This window comes from Sander vitreus, chromosome 16 (genome assembly GCF_031162955.1).
Source record: "Sander vitreus isolate 19-12246 chromosome 16, sanVit1, whole genome shotgun sequence".
Classification (NCBI taxonomy): Eukaryota; Metazoa; Chordata; class Actinopteri; order Perciformes; family Percidae; genus Sander; species Sander vitreus.
In genome coordinates, this window is record NC_135870.1 from 10,026,829 (window position 1) to 10,042,989 (window position 16,161).

Genomic DNA, 16,161 nt, shown 5'->3' on the forward strand with positions numbered 1-16,161 from the left:
TGGTTGTGATGCACATGCCTCCCCACAAGGGTGCAGTCACGCACTGGTTGGGTTTGCTGCTAATAAGGTCTAATAACTATGTTGTTAATAATTGTGGTGTGAGACACTATAATTAAGATACAGTACAAGTTAAACAACTTCAGTATATAATAACCAAATAACAACAGGAGGAACACTTACAGCAACCAATATCTTTTTTAATGTACACATGGGAATGCTAGTATAGTTTGAAAACAGACTTGAAAAAGAGTGAACATATCCTTTAATTCTAATTCCACTTACTTTTTGACATTAGGCTCTGCTTTGAGAGAGAGGTCAGCAATGCACTTCTCATCGCTTCCACAGTCCACTAGGGGAATCTACAAGATAGAGACAAACACTTTCAAGATGTAAAGAAGTGAAACCGTTAAGTCCTACTCCAGTCAAAAATGTATTTAGCTTATTGTAAAATATAATAATAAATAAATGTTATAATAATACAATGTTTTGGGGGCGGTGTTGTCAACTGGATTCAAATTTATGTAGTCTGTGGAGCTGTTGAACTGTGTGTTGCATTATACATAGAGGTTTTGTGTATTATTTTGTCCATCCAATTAATCAATGAATGTAGGCTAAATTCCCAGTGCCAGTGTTATTTAAGTTGTATTTGTTTGTATCACTGACTCAAAGAGATCACTCAGATGACCTCCATTTCCTCTGACTTTTCCCTCAGACTGTTTGAGGGTCACCGTCAAATTTGTTCCCATTCTCAACGCTCTCCCACTGGACTGTTAAGACTACTCTCCCAAGAAAGGACGAAAGAATATCGTATGCAGCACAATGTCAAAAGAAAAACTTTTTTTCGTTTGATGACTTCCCCCTTCTGTGTGTGTGTTCTCTTCCTTTTAATAACAATAACAGAAGAGGTCCTAATAACACTTCCTCGCTTGTATATACAGTGGTGTGAAAAAGTGTTTGTCCCCTTCCTCATTTCCTGTTCCTTTGCATGTTTGTCACACTTAAGTGTTTCGGAACATCAAACCAATTTAAACAAAAGTCAAGGACAACACAAGTAAACACAAAATGCAATTTGTAAATGAAGGTGTTTATTATTAAAGGAGAAAAAAAATCCAAACCATCATGGCCCTGTGTGAAAAAGTGATTGCCCCCCTTGTTAAAACATACTATAACTGTGGTTGTCCACACCTGAGTTCAATTTCTCTAGCCACACCCAGGCCTGATTATTGCCACACCTGTTCACAATCAAGGCATCACTTAAATAGGAGCTGCTTGACACAGTAAGGTCCACCAGAAGATCCTTAAAAGCTACACATCATGCCGAGACCCAAAGAAATTCAGGAACAATTGAGAAAGAAAGTAATTGAGATCTATCAGTCTGGAAAGGGTTATAAAGCCATTTCCAAAGCTTTGGGAATCCAGCGAACCACAGTGAGAGCCATTATCCACAAATGGCGAAGACATGGAACAGTGGTGAACCTTCCCAGGAGTGGCCAGCCGCCCAAAATTACCCCCAAGAGCGCAGCGACGACTCATCCAAGAGGTCACAAAAGACCCCCACAACAACGCCCAAAGAACTGCAGGCCTCACTTGCCTCAGTTAAGGTCAGCGCTCATGCCTCCACCATCAGGAAAAGACTGGGCAAAAATGGCCTGCATGGCAGAGTTCCAAGGAGAAAACCACTGCTGAGCAAAAAAGAACATCAAAGCTCGTCTCAATTTCTCCAGAACACATCTTGATGATCCCCAAGACTTTTGGGACAACATTCTGTGGACCGATGAGACAAAAGTGGAACTCTTTGGAAGGTGTGTGTCCAAGTATATCTGGCGTAGAAGGAACACTGCATTTCATAAAAAGAACATTATACCAACTGTAAAATATGGTGGTGGTAGTGTGATGGTCTGGGGCTGTTTTGCTGCTTCAGGACCTGGAAGACTTGCCGTGATAAAAGGAACTATGAATTCTGCTGTCTACCAAGAGATCCTGAAGGAGAATGTCCGACCATCTGTTCGTGTACTCAAGCTGAAACGAACTTGGGTTCTGCAGCAGGACAATGATCCTAAACACACCAGCAAGTCCACCACCGAATGGCTGAAGAAAAACTAAATGAAGACTTTGGAGTGGCCTAGCCAAAGTCCTGACCTGAATCCTATTGAGATGTTGTGGTATGACCTTAAAAAGGCCGCTCATGCTCGAAAACCCTCTAATGTAACTGAATTAGGACAATTCTGCAAAGATGAGTGGGCCAAAATTCCTCCAGGACGCTGTAAAAGCCTCATTGCACGTTATCGCAAACGCTTGGTTGCAGTTGTTGCTGCTAAGGGTGGCCCAACCAGTTATTAGGTTTAGGGGGCAATCACTTTTTCACACAGGGCCATGATGGTTTGGATTTTTTTTCACCTTTAATAATTAACACCTTCATTTACAAATTGCATTTTGTGTTTACTTGTGTTGTCCTTGACTTTTGTTTAAATTGGTTTGATGTTCCGAAACACTTAAGTGTGACAAACATGCAAAGGAACAGGAAATGAGGAAGGGGGCAAACACTTTTTCACACCACTGTAAGTGTGGCATGCATTGCTGCTTTGGCAGTATGTGAAACTGAGGATGTGTCAAGGCTAATAAACACATCACATATGGCCATGTGTTAAAGGTCCGATGTGTAGGAATTTTTCCCATCTAGCGTTGAGATCATATATCGCAATCAACTCTCTCGCACCACGCAGTTCAAAGTACGTGTTAGAGCTACGGTAGCCTTCACGCTTCAAAAAGCCGGTCTCTTGCTCTTTTCTATATCCTTTCTCTTTTTCTGGGCGATGAAGAAGACTCCTGTTCCTGAAATTTGGATTTTGAATACGTGTGGTCCTCCATGTTTCCTTCTTCAAACTTGCCAGGCCCGGGAAGCTACGATACCCATTAGCAGCATTAGCAGAACCTGTGAGTTTATCATGTGACAGTGAAAACGCGAAAGGTGGAGCAGTATGTCCTGTATGTCCCTTACCGGCTAACATATTTCAAGATGGCGCATGAATATGGAGCGTCTACCCCAGTTCATGCGAATGCAAACGTAAAATTTCAAGCCAAAAGGAATACTTGGAATTGATGGTGGTGGTAAATATTCATGAAAAAGGACACGTTTGTGAACGGGCAACACAGATTTTGATAATGAACAACTAAACACGTTACACACTGGACCTTTGAGAAGTGAGGGGAGGTGGTGTTGTTGCTACAACACACCCAGGCTTTAAAGTGCCCATATTATGCTCATTTTCAGCTTCATAATTGTATTTTAAGGTTGTACCAGAATAGGTTTATATGGTTTAATTTAAAAAAAAAACACCATATTTCTGTTGTACTGCACAGCTCTCTCTCACTGCTGCAGATCCTCTTTTCACCTGGTCTCTGTTTTAGCTACAGAGTGAGACCTCTTTTCTTCTTCTTCTTCTGTACTATCTCTGATTGCACTCGCACATGCGCAGTAGCTCAGATGTAGATCATGTCAGCTAGCTAGCTCCATAGACAGTAAAAGAAAGGCTGTTTCTCCAACTTCAGTCAGTTACAAGGCAGGATTAGCTGGGAGACTTCTAAATGAGCGCGCACATGTAAGTAGTTCTTTTGTAGATTATGGTGAACTTGTGTGTGTTGTAGCAGTGCTTTGCTATTGAGAATGAGGTAGCATGCTAGCGTTAGCATGCTAACGCTAATGCTACGAGCTAACGGTTGCGGTTAGCCAGCTCGTTTCGGCTTGTGACGTCACAAGCCGTGCCGATTTTGAACAGCTCTTTGAACAGACTGAAGGCAGGACACATACAGAAACCGTATCTCACTCAAAACAGCATGGATGGATTTTTTTCAAAGTTTGTATGCGTGTGGAAGCACCAGAGACACAAAAGAACACCCCAAATCCCAGAAAAAGTGTTTTTTTCATAATATGGGCACTTTAATGGCATTCTTTGTTACGTGTTGAAGCTGACTTCCCATGTAATACCTTCCCTCTTTATCTGGACACATCACTCATGGCAACAATTATCTAGAGAACTTCTTGTTGGAACAAATATGCATGGGGGAGTGTGGGAAGACTGTCCTGACTGTTGGCGTTGAAACACGAATGCAGTCTTTGAGGGGAAAAAATGTAGGATGGTAGTCAGCTGTTGAAGATGCTAATGTGGTGCAGACAAAAACACCCCACTATTCAATCTTGAATTATAAAGGCAGACAGATGGAGGATGTTTAAGACGAGGTTCAAATCCTTCCTGTCTGTGACTCTAAATCTACTGCTATTTAGCAGTTTATACTTAACATGCTGAGAGAGACTCTTACAAGTGAAAAACTCTCTTACTGTCTTATTGATGGATCTGGGAAGGCTTTCATCCAGGACGGGGCCTCGGTCTTCATCAGCAAGTCCAAACTCTAAAGATACCATGAGAGGGTCTCGGAAGTCAAGCCGGGCCTGGAAAAGGAGACAGGTGGAGCACAGAGGAGGGTGAGGAGAAGAAGGGAGGGGAAAGAAAAGTTGGAGGAGGATAAAGAGGATGTAAGCAAAGAAACTCTTAAAGATCCTATACACCCATTGTCCACCTGCACAGGTGTTTTCACTTATTTGACTTAGTAGTCCCCACTCGGGACTATGTGGGTGTGTACAGGCCTGACCGAAAGCTCCCTGACTCTTTTGTTCAGAATTGTTGCACCTTATTTGCATCTAACTCATATCATTCAGACAGAACGTTATCATCAGCCTCTGAGTTGTATTTCAGAGTTAGAGATATCAGGAATCTCTGACAGTGATGATATCTAAGCTTTGGTAAAAAAAATAACTACAGAAGTGTCAACAAACCTGTAAAAATGCTGGCAAAACCATCAGTTTGGCAGCAGGCTGACATTGCGCAAGAAACAGATGGGGTGCTGAGACGTCTATTTGAGCGGTAGGTCTAAGGCACAATTTCCACCCAAATCCCAACAACTTGCTTTGCGCTGCTCCATTTGAGTAAATCTCCCACCTGTCCTGTGCACTTTGTGCTCTATGTGTGCTCTCGCACCACACATAAAAGTGAAGCAAATTGTGAGGTCAGGACGGTCGGTTTGCGCTGGTTGTAACGCCGCCACAAAAATAAGGCCCTGAGAGTCTCCAGGGTCAGTGTAACGCTTATCAGTTCAATTTGCTAAGCACAGACAGACATTTGGAAAAAACTGAAAAATGGGTTAAAATATCCAATTTTCATTTGTTTCCACCTTGACAAATAAAAAAATTGGATCTTTAACCTGTTTTTCCAATTTTCTGTTTTTATTCAGAAGATCAGAAATTTAGAAAATTTGAAAATTGCATCTGGGCTCCAATTATTCAATACTGCAATGGTATTCTTTTCCTCTACTTTGCGGAATATGCAGGTCATTAACTGCATATGGACCAAAAAAACTAAAAAGTGATAGACTTTGGGGTCAGAGGTGCTCGCAACTGATGGTTTCGAGTGGGGGGGCGGGGCATAGCTAGGCGGAATGAGGGAGAGAATACCATTGCAATATTGAATAATTGGAGCTCAGATGCAATTTTGTAATTTTCTAAATTTCTGATCCTCTGACTAAAAACAGAAAATTGGAAAAACAGTTTAAAGATCAAATTTTTTATTTGTCAAGGCAGAAAAAAAATTGAAAAATTGGCTATTGGAACCCATTTCTCTTTTTTTCTAAATGTCCGTTTGTGCTTAGAAAATTGAACTGATAAGCGTTACACTGACCCTCCAGCCATGCCAGCGCTAAATGCTAAAATCAACACGTTAACATGTTCACAATGTCAATGCTAACATGCTGCTATAATGTTTACCATGTTTACCATCTTAGTTTAGCGTGTTATGATGCTAACTACTAATTACCACTAAACACAAAGTACAGCAAAGGCTGATGGAAATAAATAAAATAATAAATAAATATGAGTTTTTCTCTTGAGCCTGTGCCACATTTTGATTAAACCTGAGAAAAAGTACGAGATAAGGAACACATACTGCATCTTTAGTCAGGCACATTACTGACTTGGAGCTGGATTCTGTCACAAACCGACATTACTTCAGCCCACACTGAGTATCAAACACATTTTTTGGACATAGATTCATTTGTGATAGATTTGCTTTTGGTTCATACAGTTGTTCAGTTATGTTCAGATTTGGGTCTGGTCCATCTTGGACTCAGGTAAGATAGTTGTGGTACAAATGTTCTGGCCCTTGAGGACCTCTCTGCACTGCAGTATGTGGGAAGATTCTGCACAAACTGGCACACTAGAACAGAGCAAGTATTCATTGCCAGGCATGACACAGCAACAACAGCTGTTTCCACTGATTAGTTCTTCTTTCTCTCGCTTAGAGGCAGCTATTCAGAGAAATCCATTGCTGCAGTGAACGGCTGGAATGAGAAACTTTGTACACATGGCTTTAAATGTCACATTGCCAGAGACCGCTTAGGTTTACAATGGGTGTAGTTGTAACGTACAAAGGTTTCAACTGTGATGAATAGTGTGTGATGTGCTTGTTAGGCCACTTGTAGAAATCTTCCTTGACCTGGACTGTAACTTTGTCACATTTTTCTTTCCTTTGTCACCTTCTCTTTCCAACCCTCCAACTCTCTACAGATAATTTATCACTCAGAGCAGCACGGGGCTGTACTCGGCATGCTTTGATCAGGACGGATCTGTTTCATGTTAGAACCAATGTCTTCATGCTTTGCATAGGACTTCTCACAGCTTTGTCCTGTCTCCTTTCTGGCTCAAAACACCATTAACATCTTCGACAAGCCTACAATTAATAAAACGTTCATGAATGAATGTCACAGAACTTGTAGTAATCCAGTTCATCTGATTACTTTGTCTTGTGGATACGTGGTTAAAAATATTGATTTCGTATAGGTAAGAAATCATAAGTAACCCCATGTGTACATCATAAAGATCAGAGTACTTGCCGACATCATGAAGGTTTCTTGCACACATTTTCTCTCTCTGTCTTTGATGGTGAAGTTCCTGGTAATTTTACGATCACTTTTATCATCCAAATAAATAAATGAGGCCCTGGCTTTTGCACGCAGAGCATCCAGGGTCAGATTGTAGCGGATCTCTGCAGGACACAACAGAAAAGACAACATGTAGCAATGAAGCACAGCCACTTAAATAGTAATGATGCAGAGAAATGAATGAATAGGATGCTGCATGGCTCACCTGCAGAAGTGTTTACGTCCTGCTTGTCAGATTTGATACTGTAGACGAAACACACCTCAGTTGTCACACACACAGATTTGCGTCCACCATGTTCACACTGATACTGAGTCTGCTGCAGGTTGATTTTAAAAGGGTCAAAAGTCATGTTGGCACGGAGCTCTGCAACATCTCTGGACCTGGTGAAATGAAACAGACATGCCAACGTCTTGAAAACAAGTGTAGTTATTGTTGTTGGTGTAATATGTGTGTGTGTGTGTGTGTGTGTGTGTGTGTGTGTGTGTGTGTGTGTGTGTGTGTGTGTGTGCGCGCATGCATATACTTATACAAGGAAGGAACAAGAAACGGATGCATTTGAGCATAAAACTTGGCCTCAACGTTCTCTATCCAACCGTTGAGCTTTCTAAAACACAGCCAACAGTCCAGGAAGAACAGCCGCCTGTGCCAAATCCTATTTAAACTCTAAGCCACTTGGGAGATGAAGTTTTCACACAGCTTAGCTGAGCCTCTGCCAGTAGAAACTGTGGGAGTAGGCCTGCCTGGGAAGTTAAATCATGGTGTGGGCTGATTAAAAACTTTGTGGGTTGAAGTCCTAACAGCCAGAGGTTGTAACAGAGAGATCATTAGGAAGTTGTTGGTCTCAAGCCTACAAGCCCAGTCGGACATGCACAGCTGTCTAAACCCAAGTAAGACAATGCAAAACAGACATGTAAGATGAAGTCTCCGGGATACGGGCGCTGCTGCTGGTTATGATTCAGATGGAATGTGTAGTTTAAAGGGGTGAATGTTGATATGTGAGGATAGGCCATGTCTCACCAGAATAGGGAAGCACCTCCCAGACCTCCTATGGTTACATCAGTGATTCCATCTCCATTTAGATCCATGACTCCATGTATGGACTGCCCAAAGAATTTCACCTTCTCACTGTCCCCACCTGCAGGGATACGCTAAAGAGACACAGAACCAATTAGAGCACATTAGAGAGACATTCAAAATGTTGCTATTGTGGCTCTATGGGTCATGCTAACTTTGCACTTGCCACCTCTGTTGTAGAGCCTTTTCGAATAAACATGACCTTTACATAAATTATTTCACACGCTGGTCTCTGAGTCCAACAGAAAGATACTTAAAGCCATAATGGCCACATTCATGGGAAAAAACATGTATTCCAGGAAGAAATATACCAGCATTTCCCTTTAATCTAAAAAAACAAATACAGGTATTTTGGTATTAAGTGAGTGAGTGGCACTGACACTGTTCTCACCTGTACAAATTTCTCTTTCAGTGACGTCTTATCTCCATGATAGATGTAGACAGCCCCTCGGTGGTCGTTCTCAAAAGGTGCACCGATTGCCACGTCATTAAACCCGTCAAGATTGAGATCTGTTACTGCTGCGATGGCCGTACCAAACCGGGCACCACATGGTTCATTTTTATTAGTGCAGCTGGCTGAGTGGGCAGTACAACAGGACTGATTGATTGGCTTTAAAGTGAACTCGTGCTCAAACTGGCCGTCCTGGGAATGAAGCAAAGACAAAAACTAGGACACAAGACAAAATTCACTGCGTGCACCATCACAATCTGACACAAGCGCTTTTAATCAAAGACAACAAACAAACGCACAAAATACCTAATTTTCTTTTTAGTGATTCTTCTGTACCTGCTTGAGTTTGTAGACGTAGACTAGTCCCTGCTCGTTTCTTTCTGTGCCCATGTACATTGGAGCTCCGACCAAGAGGAGATCCGTGTAGGAATCACCATCCACGTCGACAGTCTGCAGGACGCTGCCAAAGTAGGAACCAATCTGCGAAACACAACACATTACAGACAACTTCATGATAATTCAGAAAACAGAGCAACAAAACAGAAAACACAATTTTTTTCTTATTATGTTTTGTCCAGTGTTGTGTTTTGCACCTCAGGGCCACCAAAGTTTTTCTTACCTTTTAGCCTCTCTGCTGCTGTAACGGTTATTTTCCCACAGGGATCAACACAGTCTTATCTTATCTTATCTTATCTTATTTTAAGTCCGACTGATGAGAGATTGATGAAAAAGATGCCTTCCCTGCAAAAATAAACTGAGAAATGAAGGCTAGCCCAGAAACCAAACTGAAGTAGGCTCACCTGTTCTCCTTTAAGTATCTGTGAAACGACAATGTTGTTCTCTTCATTCAGATGATAGATAACAACCCGGCCTGTGTGGTTGTACCGCGGTGCACCTGTGATGTACAGCACTCCATCAGGGGTGGATGCTGACTGGACATCATAGCCTGCAGAGACATGTGCATACACAAGCACATTCAATGCATAGATAAACAGGCATCATCCATTCATGCACTTAACGTCATAAGAAAAACACATTCTCTTCGAAGGATATTTTTAAATGCTTCTTCAGCCAGCTGATTACATTTCACTGTGTGGAGGAAACTATAAAAAAAAAAACACACCGGAAACTGGCAGGAACACAAACACACTCACTCACTCACTCACTCACTCACAGACAAGCACACAAAGGCTACGTATGCAAAGTCTGCAGTCAGACCATTAGGTATGAGCATGTGCCAACAGCTGAGTTTACAGTACGCGAGCCTGGACCCACCAGTGCTCTTTCTAATGACATGTTGATTAAATAACTTGATATTAAGGCATCTGCTTACATATCTTTCTCCTCCTTGCAACAGAAACTCTATATTTATTCTGCAGCTGTGAAAATGTAACCTAATCTCTGAAATGATCTACTTTATCTCTTTCTCTTTTGGTTTAACACAAAACTCCCCGCTCAGATAGAGTTATTCATGCATGCATAAAGTCTGTATTCTCTCTGTATTTTATTCAGCTTATCTATTGGTGTATGTATTTGTATTTTTGCAGGGACACATGGGCGGGGCCAACTGAAAAAAACATAAATATACATATGCAGTCACGCACCATCTATACATCCATGATTCATATACTCCATCACTCAGAGTAATAAGCTGATTGAGAAAAATATGTTTTTGGGGCCTTTAACACATTACAAGTCAACTCACCGAGGTACCCAGCAAGTCCTTCGTACCCGGCCTCAGTCTCTGGGTCGTAGAACTGGGTCTTCCCTGGAGTGATTGTTCCTCCAGCAGTATGCATGACTACTGTCCCGTTCCAGTCATACGCTCCCACTGCTCCCAGTAACACACCTTCCTACGAGATACAACAGAGCTGATATCAGGAACAGTTGGCTATTAGATTAGAAGAATTAGTTAGTGAAAATAAAAATAAAATAATGTTGTCATCTTTACTGTGATCCCAAAACAGTGGAGGAAGAAGTACTCAGATCCTTAGTAGTAATTAAGTAATTAAAAATATATATATATTAATATGTAAAAGTTCAGTTTTTTAAGTAATCTGTACAAAGTTATATTTTATTTATTAAACATACATTTGTATCTAAAATCTGAACCTGCAAAGTTACTAGTAACTAAAGCTGTCAAATAAATGTAGTGGAGTAAAAAGTACATTCATTCAAATCATTATGAATTAAAGAAGTAAACAAGTAATACAAAAAATATCATCTTGGGGCATGGGAAATTGCATTTTCAGAAATGATTGACAGCTCAATCAATGATGTAAGAATCATGACCTGCAGAACTGAGTATAACCTGTTAAAAATATAGACAGAAGTCAATAACCTGGATAAAATAAAATATAGTAGAATAGAACACAAAGCAGAAAAAAAAACATTTTACGCCAATCAATCTTTTTTTTTGTCTACAGGAAACAGAATGATCTAATAGGAAGGGGAGGGGTCACACAGGACATAACATGCATCAATAGTCACAATGAACTGCGTCAAAGGACTACTTCCGCTACTGACCCTTAAAGCGAGGCCTCACTTTACTCAAACTCAGTTTGGTTGTGTTAAGTTGAATGAGCCACTGCATCCTCAGAGACAGTGTACACAGCGATTGAGTAGGTGATAAACGTGAGTCAGGAGGAGCAGGAAGAGTGAGAAGTGAGTACGTTTTTAAATAGACGTAGGAAATACCTACGAATTAACGCCAGAGCATGTTGTTCTTACAGTAGTGAACAAACATCTGATTCATTCAACCTCCCTCCATCAGTCTGAAGTCTGCAGCAGTATGAGGACAGAGAGTGTCTGGAAATTTCTACTGCCCGAGGTGAATCACCAAAGGGTTGAAGATGCACCAGAGATAACACACATAACACTGTGGCATTGTGTTTGGACGACTTCATTAGTTGAGCTAGCATCCATGCCAACACATACACTTGCACGCAAGCACATAAAATAAACACTCCCTTTTTAAACTAAACGCCTACAGACATCTAAACTTCGCCGTGATCTAAAGATACCATGTACTCTTCTTTCATTTGGTCTAGTTCAGTGATTTTACAGTCAGTCACTAACTTTCTCTGGTATTTGTGTATTCGTCTGACATACAGTAAATAATTGGACTTAGACTTACTTTAGAAGTATGTGCACTAAACCCAGCTTGGGACATCTCCATCCCGAAGGAGGAGGTGAAATTGCCGGTTGTAGCTGAGGAAGGAGAAGTTCATTTTAAACTTTTAATATAAAAATAAATAGCACATAATGTAATGAAATGTTGTAAGTATCTAATTGTAAAATTAGTGATTCATTGTTTAATCAAGGGAGTTATTGTCAAGAAAATAAAACACTGATCTCTTTAAAGGAATAGTGTGACATTTTGGGGAATATCCTTATTCGTAACCCTTTCTTGCAGAGAGTGAGAAAAAAGATTGATACCACTCTCAAATGAGGACAGTAATTATGAAGCTTTCTTTAATGAGTATGCAAAATGAAAAAATGACACATAACCGTGCCTCATGCTAGCTCCATACTTCACGTACAGACATGAGAGTGGCATCATTCTTCTTAAAAAAGAACTCCCAATACTTAAGTCATTCAAAAGATGGTGGTTTATCATGTGGTTTATAGGCGCAGATTAATTTCATTGTTACTTATGAGATGCTTTTTTTTTTCTTTTTTTTTTTTTAAATACATTGAATACATACATACATTGAATTTACCATTAATTGGTATTGACCTGCTAATGTAACTCTCGGCAAGAAAGTGAATTGGCGTATTTCCGAAATGACGAAAAATTCCTTTTATGAGTACTGAGTAAGGTGAACATGTTATGCAGGTATGTGTGTTTACAGGGACAATATTCACCTTCCAAGGCAAAAATCTTGCTTCCTAAAGCATCCACAATGGTCAACAAGGCCACCTCATCTGACACGTTAAAGAAGTGGTCATTTAGCGGCTTACTGGAGATGGCCGCAATCTCCTTGATAAACTTTTGCACTTCTTCTGCACTTTTGTTCTGACGATTGTAGTCTCCCAAAACCTGAAAAATGAATAAACAATGTTAATAACATCAGGGCTTAAAAGGTATGACGGAATGACTGACTAGCTGATTTGAATGACGGTTAAACAAAGAAACTATTCAGAAAAACCTCCCCTTGATTTATCTGATCTTTACCTTCATACATCTAGTTATTTCACTAAATTATCAAATTCTAACTGATTTACTGGCTGGTTGACTGCAATGATTCAAAATGTTTAATACATTTCAAATGAAATTAGTTAAAGTAAAAAGGCCTAATGACACTATAATGTAGGACTGGGCGATATGGAGAAAATCAAATATCACAATATTTTTGACCAAATACCTTGATATCGATACCGCAACGATATTGTAGTGTTGACTATTGGTGCTTTCACAAAATATTCACACAATGAGATTTTTGATAAATAATCATCAGTAATGTGGATATAATGACTAAGTGGGTAAAGGAAAATAATAGAACAGTTACAACAGTCTGGTAAGTTCAGAAAATGACATCACTTTACTGTAATGCAGCCTTTAAAACCAGGAAAAGACACCACTTATGCCATATTACAATATTACTAAGCCGATATCTAGTCTCATATCACGATATCAATATAATATTGATACATTGCCCAGCTTCACTATAATGTCTATAGCCTGCATAGTCCAGCTACCCTTTTCTTGAATAAAGGGTTTCTGGATTCATCGTTAACAGTAAACGCAAAATCTTCACTTCCTCCTAAAATCAGAAAACACAGCACGTACTGTACATGTTAACATAATCTGGGAAAACAGTTTGTACCCACAGCAATGCCAAACCTCTCGATGTCATCAGCTTTACAGTCTCCAATGACCTTGTCCAGATTATAGAAGTCATGTGACTCTCCGTCAGTCACAATCACCATGACTTTCTTCACCCCAGGTCGTGCACCACGCTCCGGCATGAAGGCCTCCTTCCTGATTTGTACAAAATTTTGAAAAAAAGTCTAAATAACACAACTTCTGGAGCACCTGAAACAGTGTCTTAAATATAGCTTATTTTGGGGATTTTACTTTAATGAGACTGGTGAGAGGTCTTTTTTATTCTACTCTTTCTTCATCCTTGTCCAAAACTGGTGCCTGCATTATCCTCAGTGCAACTCGACCACAGACAGTTTGGTCAAAGATTTGGGTGTGTTATGCTAGTAGTGGCTAATGTAGCCTTGAACCTCGAGCCTTAAGCACAGCTGAGGAGCGGGCTACAGAGGTCTGGTAACACCCCAATTTTATTTTCCAAAGACGCTTACAGAATTTGCGGTGCTCTCTCTGGAGCCACAAAAGGCTTTATAACATTTCTCACATATGCAGTGGTACTCCCCAACACCTGTAAACAGACTTTGATGTGCAAAATCGATGGAGTTCCCCTTTAAGCTCAGCTTTCGATTTAGGATTTAAGTTTGGAAAACATCCACTATGCCTGACCAGATACATGTTGGACCAATCAGGGAACTTCTGCTGGATAGTTTAGGAGAAATCTGACCAATGACAGCATACTGAACGACGTGTTTGATCAATAGGAAGGCTTCATATTGATGTCTAAGTTAAGGAGACTGTCTGAGTCCTTTGTCCAACTAACTGGAAATGACATGGTCCCATTCAAATGCCTGTTAAACCCATAGACTGTATAAAACAGGTTAAACCTTGCCAGACCATAATGCCTTAATCAAAAGCGGTGCGCTCTGCCAGGCTCACCCACATGAGGGGGTTAGGGGTTAATGTTGAGTACCTGGCAGTATCGATGCCCAGGAAAGTCATGGTCTTGAAGCCGGTCTGCTGAGGAAGTTCTTTAACGAATGTCAAAAGATTTTTAGTGTTGTCAAACTGGCTCAGGTTGACACGGTGAGTCACAGTCTCACCATAGGACACTATCCCCACCTGGAAAACACACACATTCTCATAAACGTTATGCTACATTAAAAAATATTTTTCCTTTTCACTCCTCCTATGTTCGTCTCTTCTCTGCTTCCCCTCCCAGACAGTCTGCTGAGGATGTGGTTGGGTCTGGTGGGGTTGATATGACACAATGTTCTTTATACAGAAGGCAGAGGACTTCAGCAGCCATGGAAGATGTGACTTACAACCACGGGGCTCCGGAGTGAGAAGACTTTCCAGTGTTTCCCTCTGGAAAACTCCAAAAGCTCCAGGCCAGATCAATGTAACCATAATAAAAAGTAACCACCCATTCGAGGAAGGATCCAAGTGGACAGAAATAAACTCAAGGTATAACTTACTAAGGCAAAGGCTAAACTTACTTTAAAGACTAAAAAGGCTTCAGTTCATAAAATATGCTTTATGAAGGCCATATTACAGTTATTCTCATTGTTGGCACCATGTGGAAAATTCCATAATGGGGGCCACTTAAGTCATCAACTATAATATAATACGAAAAATTGAGTTGGCAGAAAATAGTGTATTTCTTCATTCATTCTTTTTCTGTCAGTCTAAACCATTTATCCATCCATGTTTGATTCCACAACCTGAGTACACCCATATGTTTAAGACAAAAATAGTTTTTTTTTCAATAGGAAACATTGTAATTCTTTTAAAACTCCTTGAAAATCATGTATTAATGCTGAATTCATGCAACTGACCTGTGAGAGTTTAGGTCCGATCTCAATGTTCTCAATGAAACGTTCAAGAAAATCAATGATACTGGACCAGGGGTAGATACTGTTAGATCCATCCAGAACAATGACAATGTCCAACTCCTTTGCACACTCTGGAACAAAGCCAGAAATGTTGTTAATGTTATGGTAAGTTTGGTTTGGGATTTCTCTGCATGCAGTTACAGGAGATTGGCATTATCTTATTTTACGTTTTTATCTTCAAACTTTTCCAAAGATAGTCGGCTGGTCTCACTAAAATTGCCGATTTCACTCCAAAGAAAGAAATTAGATGATGCAACACATCCAGTCCCCTCACTGTTTAGCTGTGCCCACAGCAGATACACAACAGTAGCTCCCAATCAAAATGTAATAATGTAGAACAGCGGTTCCCAACCTGGGGGTCAGGACCCCCATGAGGGGTCGGAGGTTAAATCTTAGGGGGTCGCAAGATTATTAGTAGAATAGGAAATTGAATGTAAAAACTAAATTATGTTTGTTGTGTTTTACCCTTATCTGTTTCCTTTTTATTTAATTATTGGATAATTTTAGGTCTTTTAAAGGAATAAAATTGACTTATAAAGCTCACTATTTCACATGTTATACCACTAAAGTAGGATGAGTATATTATGAGGATAACAATGCAAGGTTAAGAAGTACAACATGTCACGTCTTTCACAATTCATAAGTTGTATTTCCTTACTATTGATCCCATAGACATGTAGTTGGCCTAAAAGTTGGCCCCATCGTTATACCTACATGCAGAGACCTAAGACATTCAGTTAGGTTGCCATGTGAGTTATGAAAGCAAAAAAGTCACTAAAGGCTGCACAATCTCTTATAATCTGTCAGTTCTTAATTTAATTCAGTACGTTTAAAACCTGGGACATGTAATGTATTCTTTTTTTGAGGCACAATATGATCAGTCTGCATATGAGTTTGTTTCTGTTAAAGGAACAGCAGAGAAAGTTATACCGGA

General features: G+C 40.2%; 1 protein-coding gene across 1 annotated transcript in view; it reads right to left on the minus strand.

The window, feature by feature from the left end:
* Positions 1 to 16,161, minus strand: part of itga1 (integrin, alpha 1) — a 49,330-nt gene that overhangs the window by 5,770 nt on the left and 27,399 nt on the right. Inside the window, exons 6-19 of the mRNA XM_078270957.1 lie at positions 15,171 to 15,298; positions 14,306 to 14,454; positions 13,347 to 13,497; positions 12,381 to 12,555; positions 11,650 to 11,723; positions 10,219 to 10,366; positions 9,314 to 9,459; positions 8,850 to 8,993; positions 8,454 to 8,705; positions 8,006 to 8,136; positions 7,193 to 7,368; positions 6,940 to 7,091; positions 4,337 to 4,447; positions 283 to 359 (exon numbers count right to left, since the gene is read on the minus strand). Coding sequence (XP_078127083.1) covers positions 283 to 359; positions 4,337 to 4,447; positions 6,940 to 7,091; positions 7,193 to 7,368; positions 8,006 to 8,136; positions 8,454 to 8,705; positions 8,850 to 8,993; positions 9,314 to 9,459; positions 10,219 to 10,366; positions 11,650 to 11,723; positions 12,381 to 12,555; positions 13,347 to 13,497; positions 14,306 to 14,454; positions 15,171 to 15,298 — 2,014 coding nt within the window. The remainder of the gene's footprint in view (positions 1 to 282; positions 360 to 4,336; positions 4,448 to 6,939; positions 7,092 to 7,192; positions 7,369 to 8,005; positions 8,137 to 8,453; positions 8,706 to 8,849; positions 8,994 to 9,313; positions 9,460 to 10,218; positions 10,367 to 11,649; positions 11,724 to 12,380; positions 12,556 to 13,346; positions 13,498 to 14,305; positions 14,455 to 15,170; positions 15,299 to 16,161) is intronic.